General features: G+C 39.9%; 1 protein-coding gene across 1 annotated transcript in view; it reads right to left on the bottom strand.

Annotated features, from left to right (window-relative positions):
* The window catches only part of cdkal1 (CDK5 regulatory subunit associated protein 1-like 1), a 472,504-nt gene that overhangs the window by 165,609 nt on the left and 288,334 nt on the right, over positions 1–18,561 (bottom strand). Inside the window, exon 10 of the mRNA XM_042332426.1 lies at positions 2,039–2,184. Coding sequence (XP_042188360.1) covers positions 2,039–2,184 — 146 coding nt within the window. The remainder of the gene's footprint in view (positions 1–2,038; positions 2,185–18,561) is intronic.

Raw genomic sequence — 18,561 nt, forward strand, 5'->3', positions numbered from 1 at the left:
TCAGTGAGAATTGAAGGGTAGACAAGTCCTCAACCTCGTTGAGCACAATCACAAGATCACAAGAGGGGTTCAGATGAGTAAAACCCTTCTGACCATTTGTTATCATTCTTCTACAATACCTACCTTACAGAATTCAGGGCAGTTCTTAAACATATCAAGTGTTTTAGCTTCAAACACCCTTCCTGGTAACCTGTTTCAGCATCTTCTGGTCAAGAGAGATTTCCTGGTGCCTGTTCTGAAATTGAGATCCTCAACCTGTGCTAATGTATCAATACACAAGCACTATTCGCATGATTGTCATTAATTGCATTGTAGCTTTGCTACTGCTCAGCTGCCAACACCAGCAACACGGTAAAGTAAATACATGGCAAGACTTTAATGTACATTACTTTAATTTAGAAATCTTGCTTCCAAACTAATGTTGACCTTAATATGACATGATTCACACTCCAGAATGTGCTGCCAGGAAGTAGCTCAATAGCATGCTAAATGCAACTGAATAGAGGGAATGTGGTCTATATCACTTGCCTTCACAATGGCACAGTACAGAGAAGGTAAAGATGCTTGTTGCTTCTCCACCTGTCATTGTATTTGTGGCCTCAATCTCACCCACTCAACGTTAATTAACCCATGATCCTGGCAAACTCATTAGATTGTTAACAGGCTCATTCAGATAAATAAATTACTAACAGTAAAATATAAATAAATCTTGTAAAGAAAACATTCATGGTAAAGTCATTGCACAAAGCTGAGCAAGGTCAAGACTTCTCTCTCATTTTGTTTCGTACATTATTTATTTATGTATTGAGCAATCAATAATATGCAAGTCATTTTATGAATGGATTCTGAAAATCTTGTCACACTTGTGATGTAATCACTGTGGTACTGCAGTGAGGTTCCACTGTGTTACTCTTACACTTGGGTATCTTATTTCCAGAGACAACATTGTCGTCATTGTTGGAGGAAGCATCCCGAGTATAAAAGTGAAGGGAAGATGCATCTTTGTGGCGTGGTTTAAGGAAAGAGTTGTCGTTAACTGTGATTTATCTTTCAACAAACTTTTCTCTTTAACAATTTATGCCACCTCAGTTAAGGAATCTAAGGTAACTGGAATAGTGCAGTTTTAAGAGAAGTTTACTTATAATTTCTCTTCATAGAAATTAGTAAAGGTGTTGTATTTCTTTTTGCTCATTGGATTACTAAATAATCATATGTAGATATTGTATATATATAAAAAAACTTTCACCTGCCTCCTACCTTAACACATAGTATGTGGCTCAAATCTACCTACATCCTGCTGAATCGGAATCACTTCCGAATGCTAAATCTGAACCTTCACTAACAGCACTCATGGCAAACAAATCCACTCCAAGAGTAAAGGAGTTACTCTATAAGTTCTATTCATTTCTTATTTTAGTTGCTTTACTTTCTAATTGCATCTCCTTGCTCTGTAATTATGCTGCAATGAATATGCATGTACAAATGTTATAAAAATGGAAGCATCCAAACTCCTTTGTGCATCCAAGGACAATGTTTTCTGTTGAACAATTTGACACAGAATGTTTAAATCAGTTTCATGCTCAAAGGGAGTGATTACGTTTCATTGTATCAGTCACAATTCATAGACTAAAGCACAAGGATTAAATTAAATACTTAAAGGTATTATACTGAGACCAAAATATACTCTGAAAAAATGTTGATTCACTGGGTTATCACAACTTGGAAACTTTTCGGATACAAATTAAGCAGGACTGGCTGGAGGAAAACCACATGAAAAGAAACAGCAGCTAAACATCCAACTTCAAATATACAATATAGGTTAGGTATTAAACATAGTGTGCACTTAAGCATTTAGACAAGATTTCAAATGCACTGGCGATCATGCAAAGACGGAACAACTATTTAACAAAGAGGAGTGGTTAAAAACCACATCAATTATTTTTGATGAGCTACTTCACCTTTTTGAAACTCTAATGCTAATGTGACATTCTGGGCAAATACATACTTGACTTTGAAGAAACTAGGTGATAGTACTTACTTTTCCTTCAAGAAATCTGCCACCCTTTTAAAGTCTGCCACACAGTATTCTCTTTTCATATCCATAAGAACGCTATCTGAACCAGTTTGAACTGGTACATGAAGGAAGGCATACACCCTGGGATGAATGAGGATTTTTGCCATTTCCTGTGAAAGGAAATAAAAGAGTTTAATCCCTAAGTACTGTCAATTAGACCTTTTCTTTTCTGCACAAAGTGTCATACAAATTGCAAATAAATCCTTCACATTATGTGTGCATATTCAGTCGTAATAAAGATCACAATTCCATTCCAACAATCTGGGGTTTCCATGTGTAGGTGTGATGCATGGAAATCTCAGCTTGATTTGGATGCTTTTAAGCATGGTGATGGGTTTCCGCATGTGGGTCAGACACCCAGCTAACCAAAAAAAATGTTAATTGCTCCTCAAAATGATCTCATTGTCACCAACTAGATGATTTACATTAATGTGAAAAATCACCTTCCATCTAAAGTCAAACTCCATTATTAAGTGGTGGTTTGGGTCTATAAAATGAGACCTGTGTTTCACATTTATATGGTTCTATAGTCTACTGCCTGTTCTGCACTCTCTCCTCATCCCATCATTGCTGGCCAAATCTTTAGCCACTACAACCTCTGAAACTCTCTCCTAAAATCCCTACCACAGAATTTAAACCTACATAACTTTTTATGTCTGTAATTATGCTGAAAAGAGTATGCATGTATCTTACACAAGTATCAAAATCCAAAGTTCAAATAGGATAGAAATTCGGTTAGCTTTATAAATAGTTATATTTGAAAGATGAGGAATACTATACCCAAAGTAACTTATCTACACCTAATTTTCATTTCTTATTCTCTCCATATCAGGATTTAAACAAGATTTCAAATGCACTGGTGATCATGCAAAGACACAACTATTTAACGTAACTCAGTGTTGTAACTTTCAAGAGCAAATCACCTTTACTGAGGAACTCAAGAAAGTAAAGAAAGAACTGCAAACTGTATATCTTCTTTGCAATGAAACTAGTCAAAATTGGTCATTCATGTCATAGCTGTTTGTGGGACACTGCTGTGCGCAAATAGGATACCATGTTTGACTTCAAATACACAGTCACTACACTTTCCAGTAAATCATTTGAAGCACTTTGAGATGTTTTAACAACATGATAAAGTGCTGTATCAAATGCAAGAATTCTTCTTCATAAAGCTGAGTTATGGTTGGTGAGAGTGTGGGTTGCAGGATTTGGAGTCCTGTAGCTCAGTGGTTAGAGAACTCGCCTCACAAGTGAGAGACCTGGGTTCAATTCTCAACAGAGCAAAACCTTGGGCAAGTTTCCTTACTCCACATGCCTGATAATAATCCCTCAAGAAAGAAAAACAATAAAATTGTTCACTTCAATCCACGACTGTTTGTGGGACACTGCTGTGCGCAATTGGCTGCCATGTTTCGCCCACAAATATACAGTCAATTCACTTTACAGTATATTTTGTGAAGCGCTTTGAGACGTCTAGAAGACATGAAAAGCGCTACATCAAATGTAAGGATTATTATTATTATGCTCCATCTTTTGTTTCAACAACTTTTGTTTTCATGGGATAAACAGACAAGGGGCTTTCTTCTCTTTAAGTTCTATCTGCATATTATTGACATGGACAAAAATAATAATGCTAATCCTTGCATTTGCAGACATATCACCTTTCAAGTCTGAAGGACATCTCAAAGCGCTTCACAGGATTTCCTGCAAAGTGTAGTCACAGTATATGTTGTAGACGGACAAAAATGACAGTGTTCTTCTATTTATTTGAAAAGATGATACTATGATTTTATCCAACTGAAATCTTTATTTGTTTAAATCAAGATCCCATATGAATGGATGTGTTTTTTTATTGCAGAACGCCAACTAGGTTAAAGAGTAGTGGAGATATTCAAGAAGTGGTGAAGGGATGCAAAGCTTGAGTTTTAAAAGCCTCTTGTTTATTTGAGGAAGGGAAGTCCAAGGGACCCAAGTTGTTGACTTATCCTGAGGTACTGGGAAAGAATGAGTTACAGTAGGGACAGTGGGGTGAATGCTAACTTTAACAAAATAGAGTCAAACATTCAGTGTTTGCTAAAAAAAAGTTGTGTTCCCAACATAGGCACATTGAAAGCAAACATTGTTTAGATCTGTTGCTCTAATCCAAGTGCCTAGACAGATAAGTGTGGACAAAATGCTGTTGAATTAAGGCAATAACCTTTTCCATCTGTCTCCCCTTATCTATGCATTTGCCATCCACTCCTTGAAATGTGAAACCTACTGACCTTCACTTACTTAGCCTTCCCGGCTGCCAGGTTGACATAAGGTTATAGTCTGCGCACCACTGAATAGTTTGGACATTTTTCCCCTTATGGTCCTTAAACTTTCCAGAAAAAGGTGTGAATGCCTTTGGTTCTTCTATATGTCCCAGATTTTTTTGTGAGAGTATTGGAATATCCAATTGGGTATGCTCAGACCTTGTGAAGGTGTACTGGACCTGATCCCAAAGAACTTTATCATCAGAGCATTCAAAAGTACTTTAACCAAAAGTCTCTGTATACTGTGGCACATGTGTGATACATGTGTTCTGCTTCTAGGAACTCTCATTGTTGGAACAATGTTAACACCATAAAGGTTTTCTTACAGGCCAAACATAATTTTGCAATTTGCAAAGATGCCTTCCTCGTCTGGAAGCCTCATTGCAACCTTCTCAGTTTGTTCACAGTCGAATACCGTACATTCCCCCAAAACATCTATTAATTGACATATGAATCTTCAAGGCAGATTAGGAGGTGTCTAGCTTGTCAAGTTTATATTTAATGATCATCAGGCCAGGCTCACGCCTGACAATCAATAAATATTTGTGGGGAGAGAGAGCAGCGCTAATGGTCACACTGCGTGCTTAAAAGGTCGCAAATTTACCCACAAAGTTACAGTTGATAGTGATCTTCAAAACAAAGATTTGGCATAAATGTTACTCATTTTAACTTAATAAATTTGGAAAAGCCAAACTAAAGTAAAAGTTCTGGTCACAGGGCAGTGCTGCACGATTGCATCGTGACTGTGCTTTTCTACAGTATATCACAGTGATTTTATTCCTGCAGTTTCGTACACAAAGAGACAGGAATCTCTCAGCCATGTTGTCATAAAAAGAAGTAAAGTAGAAGCAAAGGTGAAAGGCAAATGGATTGCTAGTCAGTCTAGGCAATTGGCTGTTCCAAACAACCTAGATCATTCTTCATCTGAACCTATGTTGTAATTTTGCCCACAAAACACTCACTTTACAGTAAATCCTGTGAAGTGGTTTGGGACGGCCTCCGATGTGAAAGGCCCCATACCAAATGTAAGGATTATTATTGTGATAAGCAGCATTGACAAAGAGCGGAGAACAGCTTTTCCGAATTTATTTCTATCTGCTAGGTTCCCTGAAGAAGGTGCATTATGGACCAAGGAAAGCGTAAAGCAACAAATGAATATCCACTTCCACCAGTGGCCTCGCTGAGAGGGAATTCAAGATGGCAGCTCAGTCAGCTTTGGCCAACACCATTATTTATAAGTCAGGACTCATGTAGATGATATTTCAAAACACATTAAAATCTTGTTTCTTAATGAGAGAACAGAATGTGATGAGGAATACTGCAATTGTGAAGCTCATTGTAAAGAACAAAAAGACTGAGCTGAAAGCCTTTCAGCACAGATCTCCCAAGAGATTCACTTTGCTCTCTGCCCCTATTTATATGTCAAAAGGACATTCTTACCAAAAGGACATTGTTATATCTCATGTGTGAGCAGAAAAATGATTCTTCATCTTTACCTTCTGCTAGTCATAACAACTGCCGGTTCAGGTAACTTCCACTGATTGTGCAAGATAATTATTTCAAATGATACAGTAAATAACTGAAGCAATCTTATCACTAAGCCTTTAGAATTCCATGTCACCATATGAAAGCGGTGATACAATATATGCAGCAAAGAAAACTGAAACGCTTGAAATGTTTCCGCCCACAAATTATACAATATATTCACTTTACAGTATATTCTGTGAAGCACTTTGAGATGTCTTAAAGAGGTGATAAGATGCTATATCAAATGCAAGGATTGTTATTATTATTATGTGAATTTTTCTTTTTGAAAAAACACTTTGCAACTAATGAAATTATCGCACAAAATAACCTGCAAAGGGAATGTTTTCTCTGACAAACCATAGATTTTTTTTTCCATCCTTGGCTCAGTTCATTTTTGACTGACAATTCACTGGGCTTCTTTCAGCAGTTACGGTTTCTGCTGAGGCCTCAGCAAAATCACACGGGGATGTCAGTCTAATCAAAACTTTAGCTCAGCACTATATCAGGAGCAAAACCCCCAGCTCTGTTCATGTTGTAAAGCAGACCTGCTGTATTATGAATCAATGCCACAGTGTCATGGGAACTCTCCACTTTAATTAACTGAACCTCCTCACAATTGTCAAGAACTCCAGCCACTTTTCAGAGGCTGATCTCAGGTGTCGGAACAGGCTGTTTCAAGATTCCTGAAGGAGAAATACCAGCCACCTCACCTTACTAGTAAGGGTTATCAAAATTCCTAGTCAGTAATAATAATCCTTGCATTTGGTATAGTGCCTTATCACATCTTCAAGACTCCCCAGCTCTTTGGGACGTCCTCCCGATGCGAAAGGTGCTATACAAATGTAATTTTGTTGTTGTCATCTCAAAACCCTTCATGGGATATCCTGTTGAGTGATGTGATTTTGTGTATTTTGTGGGCGAAATGTGGCAATAATTTAATTTTTTTAAAATTCGAAACCCACTAGTTAATTCTTCAAAAAATCTGAGCTCCAGTGTGGGACTCTTAAAATGTAAAGCTATGGAAGCATAAGCTAATTGTCCACATTGGTAAAATAAACCATGCACTCTTAAAAAACACACATGGGAAAACAGCTGACAGTTTTTGTACTGTTAAAGAAACTAGGATTATATAGACTTCGGGTTCAGTATCAAGTGGGGGAATAATCTTCCAGACTAATTTAAGGGAACTGACATACTCCTCGATTAGAGGTCCATTGGTGCAACAAATATAGTTTATGTAGTGTAATCAGATACAAAGGTATTACAGAAAAATCTTCTTTATTTCATGAAAATTTCTAATAGCAAAACTGATTTAGCCAAGGATTTATCTTAGAAGTAAGTCTAGATCAATTTACTCTGATTGCAATTCGCCCACAAATTATACAGTCAATTCACTTTACTGTATATTCTGTGAAGCGCTTCGAGACGTATGAAGACATGATAAGGCAACAACAACAAAATTACATTTAGAGAGCGCCTTTCACGTCGGGAGGACGTCCCAAAGCGCTGAACAGTCAGGTGTCAGGGCCCGAGCATAGGGGGAGGGGTGGTGTAGGGGTGAGGGAAGGTAGAGAGGTGGGAGGGAGACTGAAGGCACAATCGAAGAGAAGGGTCTTGAGATCGGCCTTGAAGGAGGCAAGGGAGGAAGCGAGGCGAAGGGACCGTAGGATGGAGTTCCAGAGTGTGGGGGCAGAGAGACTGAAAGCCCGGCCACCGATGGTAGGGCAGGTCGGGTGGGAGACATGGAGCAGACTGTAGCCCACTGAATGGAGAGAGCGGGCAGGTTGGTAGGGAGTCAGCAGGTCGGAGAGGTAGGAAGGGGCAAGGCCATGGATGGCCTTGAAAGTGAGAACGAGGATCTTGAATTCGATCCTCTGGGTGACGGGGAGCTAGTGGAGTTGGGCGAGGGTGCGGGTGATGGGGACACAGAGCCTGGTGCATGAGAGTACACGAGCTGCAGAGTTTTAGATGATCTGGATGAAGAGTTGGGAAGGCCGATGAGCAGGGAAATCCCATAGTCGAGCCTTGATGCGTGAGTGAGGGTTTCGGCAGCCTGAGGGTTGAGGCAGTGGGCGGAGTCTGGCAATGTTGCGGAGGTGGTGGTAGGCAGTGCCAGTCATGGCGTGGATGTGGGGGAGAAAGGACAGTTCTGGGTCGAACAAGACACCCAGGTTCCTGACTGGCTTAGTGAGGTTGAGTGTGCAGCCGTGGAGGCTGATGCTGCCAGTGCCTGAGGTGCGGAGGCACTGGGCGAGCCAATCAGGAGGACCTCGGTCTTGCTCACTTTGAGTTGGAGAAAGTTGGCCCTCGTCCAGGACTTGATGTCAGACAGGCAGTCGGTCAGGACGCCAGTAGTCCTGGAGTTCAGGGTGGAGGCAGAGAGGTAGAGTTGGATGTCATCCACATACATGTGGAAATTTACCCCATGTCTGAGGATGACGTCACCAAGGGGGAGCATGGAGAGGATGAAGAGGAGGGGACCGAGGACAGAGCTCTGAGGAACATTGCACGAAACGGTGCGGGGGCTGGAGGAGAAGCCGTTTGCCGCAACGAAGTGAAGGGGGTGTGAATGGTAGGACCTGAACCAATCAAGGACAGAATCTTGAAGGTTGAGGTGGGAGGAGAAGCGGTGGAGGAGGACTGAGTGATCCACGGTGTCAAAGGCGGCGGAGAGGTCGAGGAAGAGGGAGGCCTGGTCACACATTGTCAACACTATATCAAATGCAAGGATTATTATTATTATTATTATTATTATTATTATTATTAATTCAACTCCCCACCAAAGCATCCTCTAGACAAGAATTCAGAGAGGACATAACGATAAAGATCCTTTAAGCCTTTCTTCTGGTCATTCACAATAACTGCTTCCTTCCCTACCTTACCCACACTGTCACCAAACCCCTCATTCATGCCTTTATCCAGGTTTGATCTCTCCAGTGCCCTCCTCACAGACTAGTTTGACTCTCCAAAAGCACCAGCTCCCACCTTACTTGGACTTCCACTTTGTCACTGTAAAGTGGTTTGAGACATGATACAAATGTAAGTTGTGGTTGATGGCACGTTACAAACTCCACTTGGCCAAGCAACCCAATCTGTTAAACGCCAGACTTAAGACCAGAAGGCTCTGGGGTTCAGTCCTATTGAGCTCACTTCGTCTTTCACCCTTTCAAGTATGGTAACTAAACAAAAATCCCCTGTTAGGCTAGGTTTGCCTGGGGCTGAATTAAGTCTTAGGAAGACAGGAAATGCACCTGAACTGATCACTGATACTTAAAGTTCAATACAAAAAAATTGCATTGATACAGTGCCTTTCATGTCGAGAGGATGTCTCAACTCAAAGCACTTTACACAGCTGGCTGAGCCCTGGAGCTAGGAGGGAGAAGAGGCTAAATAAGGTAGGTGGGTTGAAGAGGTTGGAGAGGGGAGCAAGATAACCAAAAGAGTGATCAAAGAGGTAAGTCAAAGTGGGCTTTGAAAGTAGGGTGGGAGAAGGGGAAGTCAAAGTGGGCTTTGAAAGTAGGGTGGGAGAAGGGGAAGTCAAAGTGGGCTTTGAAAGTAGGGTGGGAGAAGGAGGGAGCGATTCAAAGGGACTCCAGAGAGGAGGGCTGAATGACTGAAAACTCTGCACTTCCCCCAAAGTACAGATAAATGCAAGGTATCCCACATAGGAAATAAAAATAGCAGGCACATGCATTCCATGAATGACATGGAACTTGGCAAGGGAGAAGCTGAAAGAGACCTATTAGTTAACTTGTCACTCACTATGTCAAAACAATGTGAAGCAGTAATAACCAAGGCAAACAGAATGCTGAGCTATATTGCCAAATCAGTTGGTTTCAGATCCCAAAAGTAATGCTCAAACTGTACAATGCTCTCCCTGGTGAGGCTGCACCTAGAGTACTGCTCTGGTCACCACAACTCTCAATTGCAGTGCTTCAATGGTCTTTTCCTGACTGATCTTATGCAACCTGCTCTTCATTTTACAATCATATATGCTATTTTCAGTACTTAATATATAGTACAATGTCACAACAGCAAACAACACATTGCATTCATAGAGCGCCTCTCATGTTGGGAGGACTTCCCAAGGCAATGGACAGTGAAGCCTTCAGCTCCCCTCTCGACTCTCTTCCCCCTTCTCGCTCCCTCCCATCCCTCCCCTCACCCTGACCATTTCCCCCCTCCTCGCTCCCTCCCCTCCCCTCACCCTGACCATTTCCCCCCTGCTCGGATCATGACCCAACTGTGCAGCGCCTTGGGACGTCCTCCTGACGTGAAAGGCGCTTTATAAATGGAATCTTGTTGTTGTTGAAGGGTTTGCATCCGAGCTGGGAAATGAAGACAACAGGGATGGAGGGCAAGTTGGGTGGAGACCAAAGACACAGTCAGAGAGGAAGGTCTTGAGACGGGCCTTCAAGAAGGCAAGGGAAGGGCGAGATAGAGGAGCTTCTGGATGGAGTTCCAGAGGGTGTGGGTCGAAAGACTGAAGGCCAGATTGTGGAGAAGACAGGGCGGAGGACATGGAGCAGGCCAGAGCCTGCCAAGCAGAGGGAGTGGAAAGGTTGGTAACTATGGAAAGTCATTTGTGATTCATCTACAGAGTTGCTAAGTCCCTTTGTATTTCACTAAATTTGATTGTCCCTTCTGAAGTTCCTGCTGCCCTGAACAAGTTGGCACAGTCTGTAAATTGTTTTAATATCTGTATTAACATCATTTAGAAACACTCCATATTTAGCCAAGGTGCTTGGGCTCGTCTTTCAGGAACTCTGATGGTTCAATTACAATGCCTTCAACTAATCATTAATCTTTGCTGCTTATTACAGTGTCTCATGATAATCCAGTGTTGAGGATATATAAAATGCCAATCTGCATAATAGCGAGGCTCAATAGTGGGCTTTACTCCAAATGCACACTGCCAGCTAACTTGTTTCCTGTCCTCTGACCGAGTCCTGTGCTGTTTAAGTAAAAGCCCACTTCTGCGAATGTCACTTCCTGTTTTCCACCTTACTGCAGTGCAATTGCATTATTGAAGCTGCACTGTATTTAGTTGCTCCATTAAGGTACAATATTCTCCTTTATCCCTTGAACTTTAGCCAAAAGTCACTTTGCAAAGCATACAATTTGTGAACTTCTGAAAGTTGACATACATCATCCACACAAACTTACCCACCAATTTGGTTTTATTTTGGAAGACTGTTACAACATGCAAGTTAAGGCTCGCATTTCATAAACCAAGGTTGTCTGTCTTGATTCATTAATTGATTTATATGCCTGGATACCCTGAGTAACAACCAAATAGGTCTCAGAATTAAGTTCCTGACCTATTGGAAAATTTAAATATTGGTTATTTTCTTATTTTCTGGTAGTATCACCCCACAATGAAATAAGACCACAAGACATACTTCCTGCAATCTATTCTTGAATGCATTCCATTTGATCTTGTTGCCTTATTCAGGATCCAGTGTTTAATAACTATTTTGTTACGTTATTAACCAACCTAATTTTTACTCCTATTTTGTTAGCCAATTTAATGGCAACCCAGAGAATTCCTAACCAAAGCTGATACATCCAAACAAAGTAAAGGTCTCAGAACGGGGACAACTTGTAAATGCAAATTGAATCAGTATTCAATTTGATTTATTTTCAAATAACATGAGGTAGTCCATCAAGTTTCCTTTTCAAGAAAAACAATTTCTTTGTTTCTTTTTAGCAGGTAATTTCTTTTCCCAAATAAAAGTGAACATGTTCCCAAAATATGCAAATAATGGTGCACTTTGCACTCAATTAACTGGCTTGTTTTGCAACACTAACTCTGTAACTGCTCAGAATTTATTTAGGGTTGGAACTTTTTTGGCATAGGAAGAAGACTAAACAATGTGCAGACATCTCCTTGGGATGAATTTTAGCAGCAGTCAGAGGCAGCTGTATGATCACCAGTTAAACACAGTATAAAAACAAAGGACATGAATAAGGATTTTTCATTAGATTTGCACAGAAAGGCACACAATGGAAGGCAACTAACAGTTTAATTAAGCGCCAACGTTCAGAAAGCACGTCTATGGCCCTATCTCCTGTAGTCAATGGCAACTATTTAAATAAGTATCTCAATTAGCTCCCTTAGCTAGATAAAATCTTTCAAAGGTATTGTTTATTCAGAGCTCATAAGGGAGAGAGGGGTACAATTAATACTGGTTTTCTAACACCCAATAATCCAGTATCAAAATGAAATTCTACTCAAGGGTTTGTTGTGAAGAGCAGATGGCTTTACAAAGTCAAAGAGAGGAGACATGACACCAAACAGCAGAATCAATCCATAACTGTCTCTTGGCATTACTGCAGCAGCTCACTAATCTAATGGCACTGAGAACGGTGATCCTACCTTAACTTCCACTTACAGAACCGAAGGTAACAGGTCAGACAGTTTGGATCTCCCCTCTTCCCCTCTTGCTCCCATTTGATCTTTTACCCTTTCTACTGGAATCTAATTGGAAGACATTATATTTAGCACAGCCAAAAAATATTCAAGGATCCATCAGTTTTCAATGATGTCTCTGCCCGCATTGGATTGGCCACAGGGCTGGAGAAGTACATTACTGTAATTTTTTTTATGACTGCACAGCACAATTATTTGTAGTCAACAATGCAACACTGGCGAGCATGTTCAATTCCAACGAACACGCACCTACATACTTCTTGATTTCAAATTATAAGTGCCTGAGAATACTGATACAGTATTTAGCCAAAATTGCCACTTTATATTCATCTATTCAATGTTCTACATACTCGCTTTCCATCCTTTTGGACTGAAGGTAAATGTTATATCCTTTATTCATTAATGTATCAGATCTTTTAAAGAGTAAAGGGCAAACAGGTTCAGCAAATGGCTGTCTGGCATTTTACTCAAGATTTAAAATCATACAAAAATCTTTACAGAAGGAGGCTCTTTTTTGTTCGCTCCCCCATTGGGATTAATTTATCGACTCTAATCCCGTTTCCCCATCTCCTTTCTATAAAATGCAAGTTGTTGTTGTTTCTATATTGACTGCAGCACTTTGATAGATTATTTAGTTCATGCCCTTTGCCCATTACTTGGTCGACATTTTAGGATCATCCCTGGAGTCCTATAATTCAGTGGTTAGAGCACTCAATTCGCAAGTTAGAAACTTGGGTTTGTTTTCTGTCAGGGTGAAACGTTGGGAAAGTTTCCTTACTCCACACTCCTCTGTTTACGTAGGGGTAAGTTGGAACCCTGCTGGTAGTCAATTGGCGGATCGCTTTTCTAGGGATAATTTTTTAAAAAATAATAGTAAATTAGGCACTCAATCCATATGACTGTTTTGGGGACATTGCTGTGCGCAGCGCAATTGGCTGCCGCGTTCGCCCACAAATATACAGTCAATTCACTTTACAGTGTGTTCTGTGAAGCGCTTTGGGACATCCTCCCGACGTGAAAAGCGCTATATCAAATGCAAGGATTATTATTATTATTATTATGATAAGGCACGACATAAAATGCAAGGATTATTATAACGAAATAGTACTTTTNCTTTAAAAAGTTTTCTTTTAAAACTCTCATCTAGTTGTCATACTTTTTAGAAAAAACACTCAATAAAGCATAGAAAAATGTAATTAGTTTTGCCTCTCTTCAGGTCAGTTTTATGAGACATACAATAAAGATCTGTAACCATTGCACAAGGCACTGCCAAGTAAAATTGAATCGAGACACAGGTTAGTAGAACAAAAGGCTGCAAATGGCCACATTGAAATATATTGCCCAGGTTGCAGTCAGTTGGCATGAATTACAAAATGAACAAACCTGACTTAGGTTGTATCTCCCATGTTCTGAAGAATGTTTGGGGCAATTAAATTCAGAATAATTATACCAGGCAACCCCTGTTATAACGGGGTGTTTCGTTCCATAAAATCAGATACAATTTAGAATGGGTTGGCAGAAAAATGGTCAATAGCTGATTTCCCATGTAACCGGCTGGATTGCTGTCTACGTGCACAGGAACCTTGTTAGTTAGCCACAACCACTCTCACAAGCGTTCAATACTAGAAATGCACACGACAATGGTCACAGCTGACCAGCATGCACAGGAAGCTAACCGGGCCATGCCAGAAATGTACTGCATTTCCTGTAACCACTGGTCCACAGGATACCCATGTTATTGGTGGACTTGCACTATCGTGAAGCATGTTATATATAAGTGGTTGCCCTGTGTTACAGATCACCTTTGAACTGTCCATATTTTAATTGGAAGAGAAAACTCATGTCCATCCCACCTTTGGAAGGTTCTCAAAGCTGTGAGTTACACCACTTCAACAGCTTGGCAAGGTTAGTGCTTCAAAAGCATTCCACGACCAGAAACAAGACGAACAGTCTGATACAGACCAACCTAGCCTGGAACACTATATGTACATTATTAGTACATTATTTTAAACTAATAATAATCCTTGCATGTGACATAGCGCTTTATCACGTCTTTGAGGCGTCTCAAAGCGCTTCACAGAATATACTGTAAAGTGAGTTGACTGTATGTTTTGTGGGCGAAACACATCAGCCAATTTTGCACAGCAATGTCCCACAAACAGTTGTGGATTGAAGTGACCAATTTATTAAATTACTTTTTTTTTGAAGGAACTATTACCCCCAGAGAAGTGATCCGTCAATGGACTAAAATGATCTGTTTATGTTTCTATGTGCAAGGCATATCAACCATAACCAGAAAGTTTGACATTAAGTGATGGCTGATTGCCACAAACCTCCCTTCACTATCTGGCTCTATAACTCATTTGTACTTTGCACAAGTTATTAGTTACAAGTCTCCAAATTATTTGTCAACACATCCCTCCCTCTATGTGGATTTTACATGAATACTGCAACATTTATTTTGATTCTATTTAACATCCTTAATTTTCTTTTTAGGGAGCAGAAATAAGCTGACTTTTCATGGATATCAACTGCACTAAAAAAGCAATTGCTTTACTGATACCATAAAATGGAACTCTGTTTCATGCTGTTTGCAGTCAGGTTGTGTTTATGGATAACAGAAATTGAATAGCTTGAAGAAGGTAATGTGGCTGGGTAAACCATAAATGAGAAAAGTGAACCAAGTATAGTTCCCCCAAATATGAGGAATCATTTTTACTTCCTGGCATGTATATAGTACATGTGTTTAAAAGTACCATTCCTTGTTCTTTATATTTAACTGCGCATAATGTTCGTATTAGTATTCTGTTTGTGCAAACATATAGAAGCTGCAAAATTTGTATAATTTTTCTTATGTCAATAGGTTCCCTAGTGATTAATTTCAGTGGCAATCTGACTATACATGATTAAACATTATGCAAAGTAGTATCTAATTCAGTTTGATGAACAGCTGTAGATAAGAAAAGGCATTTAAAGATCTGTTTTTGAAATATGCATAATTGATGTCTGCTGTTATGCATTTTATATGTTTTAAGAACTATATCCCAATCCTACTCCAATTCCAATGAGACCTAATTCGAGGAAACACACAAGTATTACCAGAATGGGGTTTGATGAATCAAAATAAAAAGAGATAAATAAATTCTCAACGATTGGCATCATCCACAGAATAAGCCTGGTTCTAACAGGGAGATATCACAGTGAACATTCTGCAACAATTTCATTTAAAGTAAAATTGGAAAAGACATTATTTTAAAATAATTTTGAGTTTGGTAAGAGGAAATGTAATAAAATAGGCATTGACATACTTTAATACAGTACAATGTACTCTTAACATTTTATTTTTAAACATCTTCTATCCTGCGACAGTGTTTGTCACAGATAGTTTGGTTGTTTGTTATAAATACAGTAATAGCATTTAAACAGTGCAGTTTGAACATATAGTTGGTGGGGAAAAGAGGAGAAAATAGTGGTTTGGTCTTTCATTTTGTCACTAGATTTGTATCAATTGTAAGAAAAACAATAGCTTGATTCTGTAATGGCAAGACAGTAGGCTGGGTATTCTGGAAGGATGAGATCAAATGGACCAAAAGGTCTTCATCTGAATCTCTCTTGTGAAAACCTGATAACTTATAAGTTACGAGGGCTACCTCATTTGTAGAATACATTCAGTTCCCATGTGTATTTTCTGTTGAACCCAGTTTTGTCTGTGTGATGTGTGACATTGTCTGACCCCATCAAGTGTGCCTTGCCAGTTCCTTCATTATTTCTGATATTTTGATGTTACCCACAGCGGTAAATATATCAGACAAGTGAGTGAAACTTGCAGCTCATAGCCTGTTTGGTCACAAAAGGAAAAAAGGCAAGAGGTAACTGAACAGATCTACAGTAGAACTCAAATGATCAGGATTGTTGTACTTTCTATCAGAAACGCCTTCAGATCATTTGTGCAAAGAATCAGCTTGCAATGTGGGTGTAGAATGCAGAATGCCCCCAACAGCCCTGACTTCAAGGGAGAAAGTAGCAGGCTATGTCTGACGTGTCTTTCATTTTGTCAGTAAAAGAGATCAGATGGGTATGCAGGCTTCCTGTTCTTTAATTCCCAACAAAAACGTTTGGGACATCCTAGAATTGTTTTTAATAATCACAAAGCCGTGATCTGCAGATGGTGTCCATGAGCTTGAATGAAAATGGTTCTGACAGGTGACATGTTACATAATTCATCCAGTCAAGTGAAATTAACCATTAAAAAGCATACCAGGTGTGAATTACTTTGTTGCGAGCTGCTGGTGACACACTGTCAAGCTGAATTGCAGGAAACCTTCCTTGTTGTTGTACTAAGCCCGTAAAAATGGATAACACATCAAAACCCTTCACAATAGAAAGGATCATGACGAGAAGCCCTATTCCAAACCATTGGAGTCTTCAGTTTCACTTAATGTAATAAACTGAAATGGGGAATCAATCTGTTTTTTTCTAATATTAGGAAAGAAAACTCTGCTTATATCTGGCCTCTGTGGGATTATATTGGAGGGAGGTATGTATTTTAGTGCTGGAGAGTCCAAGCACTTCTGGCAAACCTCCCACACTCAGAGCCAACAATGAGGAACCAAGCCTACAAAATCAGTTTTTCACAACCGTCACAACCGAGATTGGACTGGACATTTTGTCTATTCTCCCTCTCTCCCTCCCTCTTTCGAAATCCAGGACTGTGGCTTTCAACCTGCCTCGCAAATATCTGCATCATGTAAATTTTTTAAATTTTTAACACAACAGGGTAAAACAGAGCTAAGGGACCTTTGCTTAAAGCTTTCTCTCCAACTTCCAGGTTACTAGTTTTTATTCTGCTGATTACTTTGTAATCATAGTTTGTTTCTCTGGATTCCAGGAACGCACTAAGGCATGGGGATGGATCATGGAAATCACCACAGAATCCCTCCCACTGATTTGGTGCTCCAGCCTCAAAAAATAAACTGAAATTTGGGGAGGTTTATTCATAACCTTTGCAAAGTGATTATATGACAGGTATTTATTCCCAATATGTCTGCTATAAAAGGATGTCCAAACGTCAATGCGCTTAAAATGCCATTATAATTTGAATGGGTTGTATTTATGTAAATTAGTAAATATCATTTCGAAAAGCAGCTTGTGGATTACTTTCTCAGACTTTTCTAGTGCTATTTGTTCAGTAGAGATTAAAATGTTCACAGTGGAGGTTTGGACGGAGCACAGCATACTGCAAATACTCACCAGGCAGACGTAAATGCTGATTTTTCCATTAATTTTTTTTACTAGCTCTAAGATAAGGTATTTTTTAGCTTAAAAAACATAATTGTTCATTTTTAAGTGCAAGTAAAAGAGAATTCCCCTCTTTCGCTCTCCCTTCCTAACCTTTTAGCTTTAAATATGATGAAAATTCTTGTTTCTAGCCACTGTTTTTTTTTAATATACATTTCTTGGCCTTTCTATTACATTTGTGACTTTTCTGTCCCTTCCACATTCCTTGATTTGCTAGTTTATTTTGCTGCCCTTGAATTCTACAAGCCTAACTAAAAAGAACATACGAATCAAACCTGACTTTTTTTGGACAACATCTATAAGATTCCTGCTGCAGAACCTCTGGTGTTTATAGTGAGTATTAAGTGCAGGTTGGCAAGAGCTAAAGCTTGAGGACCCCACGGTGTGCAGTGTCGTACTATGCTCCCCTGGCTCCCAATTGCCGAAAGGATTGATTTCAAGATCCTCTCACTCGTTTGCAATCCCTTCATGTCCTCGGACCTCCCGTCCTATCCGACCTGCTTACCACCCACTCCACCACCTGCTGCCTCTGCTCAGCCAGCGCCGACCTCCTTTTTGTCCCTCGTGCCTTCCGCTTTATCATCGGTGGCCATTCCTTCAGCTACTACGCTCCGAAACTCTGGAGCTTTCTCCCTCAATCCCTTGCCTTCTCACTCCCCAACCTTCAAATCCTGCCTAAAGACTCTTCTTGATGGTGCTTATGGTCACCTGCCCCCTCCCACTTCCCCTGGCTCAGAGTCAGACTCCGCCACTGTCAAGAGCTCTGGGATGCTACCCTGTGTAAAGTAAGTAACAAATGCAAGTTGTTGTTGTTGTCTCGAAGATGTAATAAGATGCTATATCAAATGCAAGGATTATTATTGTTATTGGAGTTCTCACAGCGAAGTCCCGGAAGTAATATCGCACAATGTATGTGCTCACATGTCAAACCA

Source organism: Callorhinchus milii, unplaced genomic scaffold (assembly GCF_018977255.1).
Source record: "Callorhinchus milii isolate IMCB2004 unplaced genomic scaffold, IMCB_Cmil_1.0 Scaffold2, whole genome shotgun sequence".
NCBI lineage: Eukaryota > Metazoa > Chordata > Chondrichthyes > Chimaeriformes > Callorhinchidae > Callorhinchus > Callorhinchus milii.